Genomic DNA, 18,054 nt, shown 5'->3' with positions numbered 1-18,054 from the left:
GCCTAATTTTACATCTAGCTCAGGATTATTGTGCTTCATTGAGCAGTATTTGAGTGTTTGACTTTAATTTTGATTATGGGCACAACAGCTAGCATAAATTTGTCTTACATTAATGTTAACTTGCTAATGTTAGCTGAGCCAGTCACTGAAATCATCTTTGGCTGAAGGTGCGGGCATAATACATTTTCTCAGGCGATGCTGTCTTGGTAGCAGTGTAAACCAATGGGATGCCCCCCTATGAGGCTCCGCTCTACTCATATAACTGGAGTTAACCTCCCATTAACCTTCGTTATGATTTGTAATCAATGTATCAGCCTGTCTTGTTTGAGCAGTGAAGAGAAGTGTTGCGACTAAATATTGTTACGCCTTTACTTTTTTTTATTGGATAATTTTTTTGCCTCATGGTGCTCCTAAAATAAAAGTATTGGTTGCACACCAAAATGTTTAGCCGCATGGTCACACTTTAGAGCCCTCCAACTGAGACAAAACACTGTCATAACCTCACTACACACTAGCCGGTATGATGGCGCCGATGGAGATGATAGCATCGCGACTAGCTCTTAGGAAACTTTGCAGTATTTTGTTTTTTTATGTACATTTATTTTCCTTTTTAGCTCAGGAAATGTTTTGAGTCATTACATACAGCCGGGAAGAACTATTGGATATTAGAGTGGAGGTAACTCACCAGAACTACCAGCATTACGACCAGGAATACGACTTGCCTGGAGCAGATCCTTTGTTCACTCTCCCCAGCGGAAGAAAGGCACTCGAGGCGGGCTGCTGGTTTGACTTAGGAGGCGCGCACACCACCCACCGCTTCCGAGTATATTACTCGCTAATGTTCAGTCTTTGGATAACAAAGTTGATGAACTTAGAGCAAGGATTTCTTTCCAGAGAGACATCAGGGCCTGTAACACACTTTTTTTCACGGAAACATGGTCAATAAAGCCAGCAGGATTCTCAGTACATCGTGCAGACAGGAATAAATATCTCTCCGGGAAGCAGAAGGGTGGAGGGGTGTATTTCATGAATAACGAATAATAACGTGTAATTCTAGGAACATACAGGAGCTCAAGTCCCCCACCCTCCTTTCGGCAAATCTGACCATGACTCCATCTTGCTCCTCCCTTCCTATTGGCAGAAACTTAAACAGGAGGTACCTGTGCTAAGAACTAGTCAACGCTGGTCTGACCAATCAGAATCCACGCTTCAGGATTGTTTTGATCACGTGGACTGGGATATGTTCTGGGTAGCTTGCGAAAATAATCTGCATACACAGATATGGTGACAGAGTTTATAAGGAAGTGTATAGGAGATGTAGTACAGAATATAAACAGTGTAGTTATTCACTCTGCAAGGCAATCAAACAAGCTAAACGTCAGTATAGAGATAAAGTGGAGTCGCAATTCAACGGCTCAGACACAAGACGTATGTGGCATGGACGTATTTGGCTGGGACTACAGACAATCAGACTACAAAAGGAAAACCAGCCACATTGCCTAGACCGATGTCTTGCTTCCGGACAGGCTAGACACATTCTTTGCACGCTTTGAGGATGACACATTGCCACCGGCTCTCCTTCTCCATGGCTGAAGTGAGTAAAACATTTAAATGTGTTAACCCTTGCAAGGCTGCCGGACCAGACGGCATCCCTAGCTGCGTCCTCAGAGCATGCGCAGACCAGCTGGCTGGTGTGTTGACAGGCATATTCAATCTCTCCCTATCCCTGTCTGCTGTCCCCACATGCTTCAAGATGGCCACAATGTTTCCTGTACCCAAGAAGTCAAAGGTAACTGAACTTAATGACTATTGCCCCGTAGCACTCACCTTTGTCATCATGAAGTGCATTGAGAGACTAGCCAAGGATCATATCATCTCTACCTTACCTGCCACCCTAGACTCACTTCAATTTGCTTACCGCCTCAATAGATCCACAGACAATGGCCATCACTCTGCACACTGCCCTATCCCATCTGGACAAGAAGAATACCTATGTACCCTCCAAGCTCATCATTAAACTCGAGTCCCTGGGTCTGAACCCTGCCCTGTGCAACTGGGTCCTGGACTTCCTGACGGGCCACCCCCAGGTGGTGAAGGTAGGAAACATCACCTCCACTCCGCTGATCCTCAACACTAGAGCCCCACAAGGGTGCGTGCTTAGCCCCCTCCTGTACTCCCTGTTCACCCATGACTGCGTGGCCAAGCACGCCTCCAACTCAATCATCAAGTTTGTAGACGACACAACAGTAGTAGGCTCGATTACCAGCAATGACGTGACAGCCTACAGGAGGTGAGGGCTCTGGGAGTGTTGTGCCTGGGAAACAACCTCTCAATCAACGTCAACAAAACAAAGGAGATGATTGTGGACTTCAGGAAACAGCAGAGGGTGTACCCCCTTATCTACATCGAAAGGACCGCAGTGGAGAAGGTGGAAAGCTTCTAGTTCCTTGGCGTACACATCACTAACAAACTGATGCCTACCACCCACACAGACAGTGTAGGGAAGAAGGCGTAAAAAAGAGCATCTTCAACCTCAGCAGGCTGAAGAAACTTGGCTTGTCACATACTTTTACAGATGCACAATTGAAAGCATCCTGTAGGGCTGTATCACCACCTGGTATGGCAACTGCACCGCCCGCAACCGCAAGGCTCTCCAGAGGGTGGTGCGGTCTGCACAACGCATCACCCGCACTCCAGGACACCTACAGCACCCGATGTCACAGGAAAGTCAAAAAGATCATCAAGGACATCAATCACCTGTGCCGCTGCCTGTTCACTCCGCTATCATCCAGAAGGCGAGGTCAGTACAGATGCATCAAAGCGGGGACCGAGAGACTGAAAAACAGCTTCTATCTCAAGGCCATCAGTCTGTTAAACAGCCATCACTAGCACATTTATAGGCTGCGGCCTATTGGCATAGACAAGAAATCACTGGCCACTTTAAGGAATGGAACACTAGTCACTTAAACAACTTCTTAGGGCTGCAATCCCGTTAACGGGATCGATATGACAACAGCCAGTGAAAGTGCAGGGCGCCCCCTCTACCAAATTATGGCTTAGTGAATTGGCAAACACTGTACACTTAGAAAGAATGAGATATATTCTGAACAATAAATTATCAACATTTGATCAAATCTGGCAGCCTTTCCTCTCCTACTTGGACGAGTCGGCGCTGTGAATTTGTACTTTTTAACGCACTCTCAATTGTAATATTTGAATCTACCTTTGGTCAGCATGTGCTGGCCCTGCCACCCGAGCAGTTGGGAGGGGGGGGGGGGGGTTTGGGGGAATAAGCGGGGGGGGGGGATAGGGGGGACATCTTCCCTCTTTCTCTCTACGTGTCCTTGTTTTGTATGTCGTGTTTTGTATTATTTGTTCTGCACCCAGAACTCTGGGTCTTGTTGTTCCTGTATGTTATTTTATGTTTAGATAAGAATTGTATACCTGTCTTGTATACCTATACACCATTCTTGTGTGTGTTCAATAAAAAAATATTTCAAACAGAAAGTGCAGGGCGCCAAATTCAAAACAACAGAAATCTCATAATTAAAATTCCTCAAACATACATGTATCTTATACCGTTTTAAAGGTAATCTTGTTGTTAATCCCACCACAGTGTCCGATTTCAAATAGGCGTTTACAGCGAAAGCACCACAAACGATTATGTTAGGTCACCACCAACTCACAGAAAAATGTAGTCATTTTTCCAGCCAAAGAGAGGAGTCACAAAAAGCACAAATAGAGATAAAATGAATCACTAACCTTTGATGATCTTCATCAGATGACCTTCATCAGATGATCTTCATCAGATGACCTCCATCAGATGACACTCATAGGACTTCATGTTACACAATACATGTATGTTTTGTTTGATAAAGTTCATATTTATATAAAAAAATCTGCAGAGAGCCACATCATTTTACAGAAATACTCATTATAAATGTTGATAAATACAATTGTTAGACATGGAAATATAGATATACCTCTCCTTAATGCAACCACTGTGTCAGATTTCAAAAAAACTTTACGGAAAAAGCAAACCATGCAATAATCTGAGACGGCGCTCAGAAAATAAATACAATTATCCACCATGTTGGAGTCAACAGAAATCAGAAATCACATTATAAATATTCCCTTACCTTTGACGATCTTCATCAGAATGCACTCCCAGGAATCCTAGTTCCACAATAAATGTGTGTTTTGTTCGATAATGTCCATTATATATGTAGCTACTTTTGTTAGCACGTTTAGTACACAAATCCAAACGCTCGTGCAGGTCCATCCGAACGTCGGACGAAAACTTAAAAAGGTTATATTATAGGTCGAAGAAACTTGTCAAACTAAGCATAGAATCAATCTTTAGAATGTTGTTATCATAAATCTTCAATAAAGTTCCAACCGGAGAATTCTTATGTCTGTAGAGAAGCCATGGAACGCAGGTCGGTATCATGTGAAATGCGTGTGACCAGGACCTGGCTCTCTGCCAGACCACTGACTCAAACAGCTCCCATCCGGCTCCACAACAAAGTAGAAGCCTCATTCAAGTTTCTAAAGACGGTTGACATCTAGTGGAAGCCCTAGGAAGTGCAACTTTATCTATATCCCACTGTGTATTCAATAGGGGTTGAAAATCGACCAACCTCAGATTTCCCACTTCCTGTTTGGATTTCTTCTCAGGTTTTTGCCTGCCATATGAGTTCTGTAATACTCACAGACATCATTCAAACAATTTTAGAAAGTTCAGAGTGTTTTCTATCCAATACTAATAATACTAATACTAATGCATATATTAGCAACTGGGACCGAGGAGCAGGCTATTTACTCTGGGCACCTTTCAAGTTAAATACATATCTTGCATTACTCATCTCATATGTATTTACTGTATTCAATACTATTATACGATATCTTAGCCACTTAATAATGTTTACATATCTGGAATTACTCATCTCATATGTATATATTGTTTTCTATACTATTCTACTGTATCTTATTCCTTCCGCTCTGACATCGCTTGTCCATATATGTATATAGTCTTAATTCATTCCTACTGAGATTTGTGTGTATTGGGTATATGTTGTGTAATTTGTTAGATATTACTTGTTAGATATTACTGCACTGTCAGAGCTAGAAACACAAGCATTTTGCTACACCCGCAATAACATCTGCTAATCACGTGTATGTGACCAATAAAATTGGATTTGATTTGATACTGCTTACCACCTACAGTAAGACTGCTCTCTATCCATCTTTCCCACAAGGACGGCATTCAAATCACACTGCTTTGAGCTTGTGCTGTCTCAGATGTAGTCTATTTTGTTTATAACTGTATATTTTAAATGGTGAGTCATAGCCTTTAATTCTTACATATTCTTCGTAAAAATATATATTTTTTTGTAATACTGTAAACATAGCTTTCACTGACTGTAAAAGGATCCAAAGAAGAAGAAGAAAATGTATAGCAAGAGAAATAGACAAGAAGCGTCAGGAAAATGTACATGTTTTACTCTACTCAAGTAGACCAATTATGATAATGGACACTGACAAGTATCAGGGTTTGTAATTGTTCTTTTAAAGAAATTAGAAATGGTCTCTGTTTTCTGCATAATCATTTTGACCCTCCACACTGAGCCAGGGAATTGTGCTCATATGAAGAAACATAAATGAGACTTGTGTGAAGAGCCAAGAAGTCTTATTTTCCAGTCAACATCCCCACCATTAAAAAATAGTGTATAGAAGCATTTATGTTTTTCTCTCTGACAACAATTGGTTCAATTGAGTATCATGCATCAGACCGAGATACTTTGAGCTTTTCAGACTTCCATCTTTACTGCATCATCTTACAGGAAGTCAGATATTGCACTTGAATAGAGTGTCTGTCATGTCAGAGTAGTTCAAATGATAGACACTCAGTGTTGAGAACCTGATTTAAATGAAGGTGTCATCCCTGAGTTCTGTATCTGGGACTAATTTCCACACAAATATGTAGCAAATGTTTTAAAGAAATGTACTAGAATCAGTTCCACTGTTCCAGCCATTAAATTAATTAACCAATCAGTGTGGATAGAGCAGTTTGCTATGGAGCAGGTAAGCGATTTAATCTATTGTAATGAAACGGGCAGGGAGCAGGCCTTGAACCCTCGACCTTCTAACCCGGAGTCCAGTGCGCTATCGTTTGTACCCCAAAAGCATGCTCGAGCGGCAGAGTTGATATCCGCGCTTTTAAACCTCGGCTCGTTACACTATATAGGAACGTCGTTAAGAGCAAATTGTATTTTGCGGTAACAGCATGGTTTAATCACAATGAAATACAAACACACACTGTGCTGCCAGTCATCTTGCATAATCTGAATTGGGCCCACAGAATTGTACCTACGGAGGAGCGGCTTCTAACTTGGAAAGTCTCTGAACTTCCGAGTTGTATAGTATTCTTAACTAGCTTTGAAAAGGTTTATCCATTCTTCTGTAATTAAACATCTCTCCCTAATTTCTGAATTACGCTTTTAACGTCCTCAGGGGGCTATGGTTCAGAAGGGAGGGGCAGGTAGCCTACTCACACGCACACCCACTGGTAAAGATTTCCAGCTGGCAGGCAGACGCTTGAATCCGTTTCTGAGTGACAGTGAGGGCTTTGCATATGTGCTTTGTTACGATTCTTGTCGGAGTGAAAAAGAATACCCAGAACGTAAAATAACGTTATTAATCGGTTCTCGTGCTTTTAAAATAACAGTTCTGTTCCGGAACAATATAGATCACTTTCGTTTCCAGTTCAGATTTTACTCATCTAATAATTTAGTTATTTTCCGGTTTTGCTTCTGTTCCCATAACCGGTTTCAACCATTGACTACTATGGATTATCTTTGCTTTTTTAAAATTATGGCCTGGAAGTGTATAATTGACAGTTTTTTAAAAATGTGCTTGATGGTTGCCCTTCCCTCTGACTTTTGTGATATGTGTCATCTGTTTACAATGTCGACTAAAAACCTTGAACCAACATTTACTCACTTTGATGTTTGCCTCACAGAGTGACACTATCTTCATTTTACACACAGCAGACAGGCTATGCCAATGTCCAAAATTGTTCTTCTTTTCACATAGGAAAATGTCATGGCATTACAATCACATTGAAATGAAAGTCAAAGTGTTTTGAATTACAGTTCAACCCCTGTTTATATTTTCTGTCAGAATTTTTGCTAATTTCTTTTTCATCTCTTCAGTATTTTAACTTGTCAACGTTCACAACACATTTAACATTGAGATGTACACAATAACATCTGAATCCCAAAACTTCCAAATCAGCTTATAGGCAGGAAATGGATACACAATAAAACTCATGAGGGAATCATTTCTAAATCCTCCCAAATCCTTTTTCTTCATAAGCACCTGGTAACATGCTTAAAATATCAGGCATTACCCAGCTTACTCTATTCAATATCAAGTCTCAGGCATGCTGCAGAAAAAACTCCTCGTATTTCAGCATTTGCTTTTTAATTTCCTCTTTGCTGCTATCAGACATAGACTGGAGTCTTTTTTTCTCTTTTAACATGCTATGGCGATGGATGATAAAAGTGCTGTGTTATTCAGTGTGCCCTGATGGTGCTTTTACAATGTCCTTTCATCCAGGGGTCAGCTCCTTGGTTTTATCTTACATCTGACTGTCATTCACACTGCGCTGCGATACGCCAGACGCATGAAGCCCCTTTGGAAATATCAGATGTGCATAAACAGCTATTCCTGCTCCTCACTGCTCCTCCAGTCTCCACCTGAGTGGGCGATGATGATGTAGCCATGCTCAGTTCTTCACAGCCGCCTGTCTTATAAAAGGCCAATCCTGGTTGGACAGCCTTCTGCAGTGTTCTGCTGTGTGAAGGTCACTTAGGTAGAGGAGAGGAGGTAGAGGAGAGGAGAGTGGATGGCTGAGTCTGTGGCTGTGCTCGGGATTCTTATGTGCTCTAACTAGCTAGTCTATGGTAGCACTTCAGTTTACAGCGCTATATATCTATGCATATAGTAGACCCACTTACGGTGCCTACGGCCAGCATTCTATCCTGTTTAAAGTATTCATGAACACTCATAACATGTTTTCTCCATTTGACATGAATCAAAATGTCACATTCACATGGAAAGTAATATGCTGAAGTTGTGATGGCTGGCTGTTAGTGGAGGTGCTGTGAGGTGTGTTAGTCTACAGGTGTCTTTAGACTGGGCTGTCAAAGTGAGACGGTGTTTTCTTCCCCTTCTCTGTGGTGCACTGCACAGACCGCATTTACATTAGCATAATATACACGGATTGGTTCAGCATCAGTAATAATATTCATCATTTTATTGAATCAGCGATTTTATCCCCAGCTCTAAGAGGAAAGCCAAGCCGACTAGCATGTTCCCTCTGCCCATTTAACCAAGCCGACTAGCATGTTCCCTCTGCCCATTTAACCAAGCCGACTAGCATGTTCCCTCTGCCCATTTAGCCACGCCGACTAGCATGTTGCCTCTGCCCATTTAGCCACGCCGACTAGCATGTTCCCTCTGCCCATTTAGCCACGCCGACTAGCATGTTCCCTCTGCCCATTTAGCCAAGCCGACTAGCATGTTGCCTCTGCCCATTTAGCCAAGCCGACTAACATGTTCCCTCTGCCCATTTAGCCAAGCCGACTAGCATGTTGCCTTGCCCATTTAGCCAAGCCGACTAGCATGTTGCCTCTGCCCATTTAGCCAAGCCGACTAACATGTTCCCTCTGCCCATTTAGCCAAGCCGACTAGCATGTTGCCTTGCCCATTTAGCCAAGCCGACTAGCATGTTGCCTCTGCCCATTTAGCCAAGCCGACTAGCATGCTGGCTCTGCCCATTTAGCCAAGCCGACTAGCATGTTGCCTCTGCCCATTTAGCCAAGCCGACTAGCATGTTGCCTCTGCCCATTTAGCCAAGCCGACTAGCATGCTGGCTCTGCCCATTTAGCCAAGCCGACTAGCATGCTGGCTCTGCCCATTTAGCCAAGCCGACTAGCATGCTGGCTCTGCCCATTTAGCCAAGCCGACTAGCATGCTGGCTCTCGTACTGGGATAAAGGAGAAGAAAAAAAGCTTTTCCCAACCGCACCATTTTCTCTGTCTATTACTTACAGCCTACCACATAATGAGCTACTGCCACCACACATTTCCACCATCGCTGAAATTAATACATGTTTTCCTGCCAGATAATGGGACTATGCAAATGTCTGATTGATTTTGTCCATCCATGCTTTCTTTCATTACCCTATTCTAAATCAAATCAAATCAAATGTTATTTGTCACATACACATGGTTAGCAGATGTTAATGCGAGTGTAGCGAAATGTTTGTGCTTCTAGTTCCGACAATGCAGTAATAACCAACAAGTAATCTAACTAACAATTCCAAAACTACTGTCTTATACACAGTGTAAGGGGATAAAGAATATGTACTTAAGGATATATGAATGAGTGATGGTACAGAGCAGCATAGGCAAGATACAGTAGATGGTATCGAGTACAGTATATACATATGAGATGAGTATGTAAACAAAGTGGCATAGTTAAAGTGGCTAGTGATACATGTATTACATAAGGATGCAGTCGGTGATATAGAGTACAGTATATACGTATGCATATGAGATGATTAATGTAGGGTAAGTAACATTATATAAGGTAGCATTGTTTAAAGTGGCTAGTGATATATTTACATCATTTCCCATCAATTCCCATTATTAAAGTGGCTGGATTTGAGTCAGTGTCAGTGTGTTGGCAGCAGCCACTCAATGTTAGTGGTGGCTGTTTAACAGTCTGATGGCCTTGAGATAGAAGTTGTTTTTCAGTCTCTCGGTCCCAGCTTTGATGCACCTGTACTGACCTCGCCTTCTGGATGATAGCGGGGTGAACAGGCAGTGGCTCGGGTGGTTGATGTCCTTGATGATCTTTATGGCCTTCCTGTAACATCGGGTGGTGTAGGTGTCCTGGAGGGCAGGTAGTTTGCCCCCGGTGATGCGTTGTGCAGACCTCACTACCCTCTGGAGAGCCTTACGGTTGAGGGCGGAGCAGTTGCCGTACCAGGCGGTGATACAGCCCGCCAGGATGCTCTCGATTGTGCATCTGTAGAAGTTTGTGAGTGCTTTTGGTGACAAGCCGAATTTCTTCAGCCTCCTGAGGTTGAAGAGGCGCTGCTGCGCCTTCTTCACGATGCTGTCTGTGTGAGTGGACCAATTCAGTTTTTCTGTGATGTGTATGCCGAGGAACTTAAAACTTGCTACCCTCTCCACTACTGTTCCATCGATATGGATAGGGGGGTGTTCCCTCTGCTGTTTCCTGAAGTCCACAATCATCTCCTTAGTTTTGTTGACGTTGAGTGTGAGGTTATTTTCCTGACACCACACTCCGAGGGCCCTCACCTCCTCCCTGTAGGCCGTCTCGTCGTTGTTGGTAATCAAGCATACCACTGTTGTGTCGCCCGCAAACTTGATGATTGAGTTGGAGGCGTGCGTGGCCACGCAGTCGTGGGTGAACAGGGAGTACAGGAGAGGGCTCAGAACGCACCCTTGTGGGGCCCCAGTGTTGAGGATCAGCGGGGAGGAGATGTTGTTGCCTACCCTCACCACCTGGGGGTGGGGGGCGTATATTGCTATGAATAAATAATCCAGTGGTAGCACATCATTATTCACTGTGGTTATTAAATAACATTCATATTTCGATAAGGCTGTAAAGGGGTGCTACTCTTGTCTCGCAGCATAACCCCCATTTCACGCCCGCATTTCTACCTCGTCTATATTTATAGCTTTTGACCTTGAGTTGGCATAATAGACGATGCATTGATCTCCTGAAAAGGAAACATGTCCTGGTTATCACTGTCACTGGCCAGGCCCCATTTAGACTGTTTAAATTAGGTTTGTTCATCAGCCCTAGAGGACTGTGAGATCCATTTTGACCTATAAGTTGGAGGGACAATATCATTGACATGATGTACTTCACAATTTGAATTTTAAATCATATTAATTCAGTCATTACACAATGTGTCAGCGGAGACATTGGGAGTTGAAATGAAATCCTATTCAATTAAAATGTCCCTCCACAGCTTCTTGGCACAATGCATGTAGTATTTCTGCTAACCTCTGTCACTCCCATCAAATAAATTCCAGACTAGAATTACTAGTTGGCTGTCTTTGAAGCTATAAGCTATTTTTTTTCATTTGGCATGCCTACTGTACCATTTAGCTGACCCATGAAATGTGATATTGACAGGGCTGGCCTTTTGGGAGTTTTTTTCTCATGGGCTCAGAGACTATTGTGGTTGTTTTTATGACGTAATGATACCATTCAAGTGGACAGAAATCATTCACATGAAATGTTCATGCCCTCCACTGGTTGTTTAAGAAAAAGTAATTAACAGAACCAGCAGAAAATGTCCTCAATAAGTTTTGTTTTTAAATTGGCTATGACACAATGTGATATACTGTGCCAAAAAGTGATTTTCAAAGAGCTTTCTATTTTGACTTTACAGTAACTGTGAAATTATTTGATGAAGTTCACTGTTCTCTGCAAACCACAATTTCACCATTCTACAGTATGTGACTGATCCCTTCTCTCTCCACTCCAGGTTTCTCTATCCTCCAGGCCATCATGGAGTCAGCGGTGGCCAATAACTGGCAGGTTACGGCCCGGTCGGTGGGCAGCATAGTGGACCCTACAGAGTACAAACGCATCATAGAGGAGATGGACCGTAGGCAGGAGAAACGCTTCCTCATCGACTGTGAAGTGGGCAGAATCAATGCCATCCTGGACCAGGTACAGTACAGTGGGGTTTAACACTAATACACTGCTGCAGTAACTGAGGGGGTTCGTTGAACTTCACTTGGACGATGAGTTACCTTACCTGAAACCTGAAGACTGATGTAAGAGCTAATTCAAATCAAATCAAATTTATTTATATAGCCCTTCGTACATCAGCTGATATCTCAAAGTGCTGTACAGAAACCCAGCCTAAAACCCCAAACAGCAAGCAATGCAGGTGGAGAAGCACGGTGGCTAGGAAAAACTCCCTAGAAAGGCCAATACCTAGGAAGAAACCTAGAGAGGAACCAGGCTATGTGGGGTGGCCAGTCCTCTTCTGGCTGTGCCGGGTGGAGATTATAACAGAACATGGTCAAGATGTTCAATGTTCATAAATGACCAGCATGGTCGAATAATAATAAGGCAGAACAGTTGAAACTAGAGCAGCAGCACAGTCAGGTGGAAGTTGAAACTGGAGCAGCAGCATGGCCAGGTAGACTGGGGACAGCAAGGAGTCATCATGTCAGGTAGTCCTGGGGCATGGTCCTAGGGCTCAGGTCAGTTGAAACTGGAACAGCAGCATGGCCAGGTGGACTGGGGACAGCAAGGAGTCATCATGTCAGGTAGTCCTGGGGCATGGTCCTAGGGCTCAGGTCCTCCGAGAGAGAGAAAGAAAGAGAGAAGGAGAGAATTAGAGAACGCACACTTAGATTCACACAGGACACCGAATAGGACAGGAGAAGTACTCCAGATATAACAAACTGACCCCAGCCCCCCGACACATAAACTACTGCAGCATAAATACTGGAGGCTGAGACAGGAGGGGTCAGGAGACCTAATTGCATTGCAACCTGAGTTTGGTTGTATTGGGTGCTTGTGGATCAATTGAATGAATACCCAACCAAGGTTTGCTATCATATTTATACTCTTTTACCTATGGGAAGAATTATCACACACACACACACACACATTTTATGAGCTATGGATCTTAGGTGGCAACATCACTTATTTAGTTATGCATGTGCATGAATTTAATCTTGATAATCTTGATTCTACAAAAGATGATTAAAAGTTTGGTTGTGCACTTCTTGTTTGTTTTCAAATACAAAGAGGACTTTATTCAAGAGAGTCTGATTCACCCATGTAGCTCTCTGGCTGTGTTCCATCCTTTCAAAGAAACCTTTTAGTAGCCTCAATCTGCCATTCAGTCTGCCTCCATTCCTTCAATACCTCTGAAAGTCCCATTTCCATTTGTAGGGACCTCTCCTGGCCTCTTCAGCTTTGTACTTCTTATTCCTTTTCCATTATTAGCATCTAAGACATTTTACCCGGGCTTTTCCATTACCCTCAAAAACATTTAACAGGGCAGTAAGGCTAAACCCCTTACTTAGAGCCTTGTAATAACCTCACACACCACAAACAGAGGGGACATTCTTTCTTTAAAGGGGTCATTGTGCAACATAACAAAAACACAGGGAAAACTCAATTAAAGCTTGTTGGTTCTTGTTTGAGGTCGACTCTTGGGCTACATTTTCACTTAGGAATAACAGCTACTATTAACAATGGTTCCCCGTTTCCTAGGTGATCAGCCACTGAGTTGGCCATTAGTGTTGATTTGTATGTATTTGTTTATGTCTGCTGTGCACAAGCTTGGAATGGGTTCACTAATGCTATTGTCAAGAATTTAATTTAATCCCAGTTGTTGTTGTTTTTTTTGCTTGTTACACTCAGGATGACATTTAATGCTGATATACAGAGTTTGATTAATTAGTGATGTAATTCCCAACTGTAACTAAATGCTTTAGGTTTTTCATAAAGGAATGGGATTGACTGACTGGCTCCCAGGACCTTCAATCCACACAGGACTTCCGCTCTTCATAATGACACTGTTCAAATAATCAAATCAAATCAAATTTTATTTGTCACATACAAATAAAATTTCACCCATGCTAGGTTTCCTTCAAATTTTACACAAACATACAAAACAAGGTTCATATGATGGTGTGTGTGTGTGTTAAGGCCTCATATTCATCATTAATCATGGCTGAACGCTGACCTTCTTGTCCTCTGCTGATGTGTGTGTATGTGCGTACAGGCCTCTGGCTCTCATATAACGATCCTTCATTATGATGCGCTAAAGAGTGTTACTGTGACCTTTCAGACAGATTTGTGTTCATTGCCACTTGACCTTGAAGGATGTATCTAAAAGTGACAGGATATCACTTTCTCATGCAGGTCAGGATAAATGTATACCTGTCCTGACTAATGTGGGAGGTTGAGTTCTGGACATGTGTTAGAAGAATTCAGCTTATTCATTCTGAGCTGTCCTACAAATACCAATATGGTCATTCTGTTTAACGTCAACCAATTATAAGTGTAATATTTCTGCATTCTGAGTCCTGACAGCCACAGTCCCAGTGTGAATGTTCAAGCCAGCGGTGGCTCTGGTGTTTGAGACCGGCAGGGCACTGAGTCTGCATCTCTCAAGGACGATTCATTATGTGGGTCGTCACATCAACACTTTGCTTTAATATCAGCGGCTCCCAGTGTAAGTAGGACACACGCCGTCCAATAACGGCATACAATCAGCCTGCTAAAAATAGCCCTAGCCTCCTAGCCTGAGGGAAGATCTCACACAAAGGCAGGCATGAGCCTCAACACAACCATAATCACTCAACGATGCACTGGGCTGGATGGGATAAGGAGAAGCCAACAGAATCCAGCAGCCATTTTGTACTGTATTCCTCGAGTTGTGTGCAGTACTGAAGGCACAGTATCTGAGAGATGCACAGAGAGGAGGGCTCCCTATCTCTCAATATGAACCCGATGCCTTGTAATTCAAAAAGCATGCCTAGCACAGTGGCTCCTCCTATTCAATCATATTGTCGTTACTCATTATAGTTTCTCTCAGTGTGGTAGTTTGGTGCGAGACAGACCAGAGGGTGTGCTGGGCTGAGGTTCTGTATGTGTTGATTTGTGGGGTCTGGGAGCTTGCCCTGCCCTGCAGGCTCTCTCACCATATTCAAGGTATCAACCTGCTCATCCTCTCACTAAAGAATAGGCCCAGGCATGAATGGATGGGTCTTGGGAGAGACCTCACTCCCACAAGCTGCTCATAAATTATAAAGCGACACATGTGTAATCCTGGCCACAGGACCAGTTTACCACAGGAGAAAAAAAGAGAGAGAGGGAGAGTGGGTAGACTAGAGACTAAAGTGGATGGAGAGAGAGAGAGAGAGCGAGAGAGAGCGAGAGAGAGCAAGAGAGAGAGAGAGAGAATAGAATGCTGGTGGGAATGGAGCAATGCATGCAGCCTCCCTCTGCTGTGCTGAGTTCTGCTGGGTGATGGAGTAGGAGAAATGGTATAATGCCCACTGGTGGACTAGAATCCCACACCCACAGAGGAGAGGAGGAGAAGAGGGAGAGGATGGAAGATGAGCTGGATTCTGCTGGTGGGGGAAATGGGAGCTTATAGAGGGAACCTGGCTGTGTGTGAATTACCGTATTGCTAAATGGTTTATTTTACATAGATATCAGTGTCAGCGGTATGACGTGATACACTGTCTTTGTAGTGGTACTGTAGTTGTAGTATTATTAATACACATTTCTATGACCCTTTCCTGCTGAATTGTTTTACCTGTTAATTAAGCAAAGAAAGAGGTTTAAGTAGAAGGGGAAAGGGGAGGATTTGAATCCTAGAGATGCCAGTTCCCATTCTGAAGGAGTTGGATGACAAATGACTCTAATACAGCTACCACAAAGAAAAGGCTCCATCAGTGGGAATGCTTTTAAGGTAGCCAAATCCTTTGGAAGACACCGGGGTATAGATGAAGCCCTGCACAGAGCCGCGGCTCCAGTCTGCTTAATTAGAACAGATTCCCCTAGGAATACTTAGGCTAATGGTCCAGCAGCAGCACAAACCAGTACAGAACAGCACAATCGGGAGGAGAGAAGAGACGTAGATAACTTACACAATGGCCAGGAAAGACAGAAAGCCCTCTCTCTCCCAGACAGACTGATAGGCTGGTTTATAACTTCTACTACAGAGGAACACAGCACCACATTTCAGCTACAACTTAATCTGAATGTTAATAGTTAGTGTGTCTAATCTCATCACCCAGAATCACATTTTCCTCGCGTGCTGGCCATCGTGCCAACTACTGGATTTGAATGTTAAGGATGTCATGAAGAACTAGTGCGTTTCAGTCTGGAATCTTAGGTTCATCTTCATAGATTTGTTGTTTTGCTTAGTGATGATGTATTATGCCTTTTGAAGAGTAAGAATTATTTATTTATTATCAATCGTCCTGTTTTTTAATCACAAAGGGAATTGACTAAATTTAGGACCATAATATCCTGCAGCAACAGGAAATATGAATTGCTATGTGGATTTTAATTAATGGTATTTTTGTAAGGGTTGATACATTTTTACATGGAAATTACAAACTTCAGAAGCCTTTTTAATTTCCTTCATTGCTTGAATGTTTAACTGCATTGCTTGAATGTTTTCCTGCAACAGGGTGATCAAATTAAGAGCGTACATCTGTAGCTGTTTTCTCCTGGCCATGATATGAATGCTCCACCCTCTGGCTCCGGCTGCAGACACAGCTAACAGCTGACATATGGTCCCACTGTGATGTATGGACTTTCAGAGAGGGAGTGGCTCCCTCCTGTTAGCCTGTTGCTCCACAAACCATAAGATTCATCCTCAATTAATGTAATGCATCACACATTGACCACACACTGACCACACATCACTAGCTAATATTTGAGGCTGATAATATTAAGAGGACAATAACTATGAGCATTCCTTTTTTGGCACCCAGGCTATCTATTGCATTTATTGTTCATAAAAAATGGAGGAACCAATCAATGCAGTCGATACTGGAGCTCCTCTCTCACTCTCCAATTGTCCATTTGGATAGGGTCTAGACTGTTTGAAAGTTCTTCTTTTTCACTAGGCCTTTGAAGAGTATTTCCATCCCCAAAGGGAATAATGGTGAGCTGTCCACCCTGACTAGGGAGCTGGAACCATAGAAATAGAATAGAGTGACATTCTATTTGTCTAGAACACACTGGCCTGGCCCACCTAGCCCCTGACCAACCAACCAGGTCAATAAGAATAGAGACTGGTTCAGATCAGGAAGTGAACTGATGTGACTGAGAAATGAGGATGACCCCACAAACGTTCCCAACTGTCTTTTTTAGGTACAAACTATACATATTATCATCGCAGGGGAAGCAGGAAACTGGAGCTCCAGGATCCTATAAATATTTGTTATGCACACATCACATGCTTTATTTTTATTTGATCTTTTCTGGCCTAGAGAACAAGACATATAAGACAGCACGTTATGCATCCACAAGCTATTATGCATACTGTCTTCATATACAGCAATTATGTCTCCTAGACTGGAACTGGCCTCCTTTGAATGGTAATCCGTATGAGTCACTGAAATACCTCAACTTGCCCTACTTGCGTGTGTGCTTGCGCGTAGGCACACACACACACACACGCACACACACACACACACACACACACACATACACACACACACAGAGAAGAGTGACTTTTCATTAGCAAGGACTGAAATTGGATTTGCATAGTCATACATCTCTTCAACAGAGAACCAGCACAGAGGACCTCAGAGATATTCCAGCTTTCTGCATTTCAGATCACAGCGCAATATTAAGTTACTCCTGAATTACTTCGAATGAAACAGACTTCAATATTTGAGCCAAAAATAACTTTTCAAGTGGCACATTTTTAGAGGCCTGCATATAAGTGAGTGGCCTGTATTTTACTGTGTGATGCAGTTGGCCCGATCCTTTCTTTCTGTGACTCTTCAGAGGAGAATATTAGCTGCTGGCTCCAGGCGCTGCAGCTTCATTATGTGCTTGCTGTGTTGTCACACTTGGACCACCGTGGCTCCTTCCCTCTCACATGGGGATTTTTGTTCCCTGTTCTTTATTAATTGATATTTTTGATTATGCATACTTTCTCACGCATGGTGCCCTCCCTCCCTCCCTGCCTGCCTGCCAAGATGATGAGAGGTTGAGGGGCAGGTTGGTTTTGCATGTGAGATCAGATCCTCCACTGCAGACAGAGTCCCACTGTCAAGCAGCCTGTCGGTATCTCTGTGTCTTCCTACATGGCAGTCAAATGACTATGAAAGCCATTACAGGTGTTATTACCCTATCACGCACATTGGGAACCTGGAAGTCAGGAATAACTTCCAGTTCCGCAAATATCCTCCCTCTGAGAGAGGAGAAGTTTGGGGGAGC

At 43.1% G+C, this 18,054-nt stretch overlaps 1 protein-coding gene across 3 annotated transcripts in view; it reads left to right on the top strand.

Moving 5' to 3' along the window:
* Nucleotides 1-18,054, top strand: part of LOC109875661 (glutamate receptor 3) — a 108,256-nt gene that overhangs the window by 53,416 nt on the left and 36,786 nt on the right. For all 3 annotated transcript variants that reach the window (XM_031808102.1, XM_031808101.1, XM_031808100.1), the window contains exon 4: nucleotides 11,597-11,784. In XM_031808102.1, the coding sequence (XP_031663962.1) occupies nucleotides 11,597-11,784 (188 nt within the window). The remainder of the gene's footprint in view (nucleotides 1-11,596; nucleotides 11,785-18,054) is intronic.

Source organism: Oncorhynchus kisutch, linkage group LG28 (assembly GCF_002021735.2).
Source record: "Oncorhynchus kisutch isolate 150728-3 linkage group LG28, Okis_V2, whole genome shotgun sequence".
NCBI lineage: Eukaryota > Metazoa > Chordata > Actinopteri > Salmoniformes > Salmonidae > Oncorhynchus > Oncorhynchus kisutch.
Note: the sequence above shows the minus strand (reverse complement) of the source record. Positions and strands in the feature narration are given on the sequence as shown.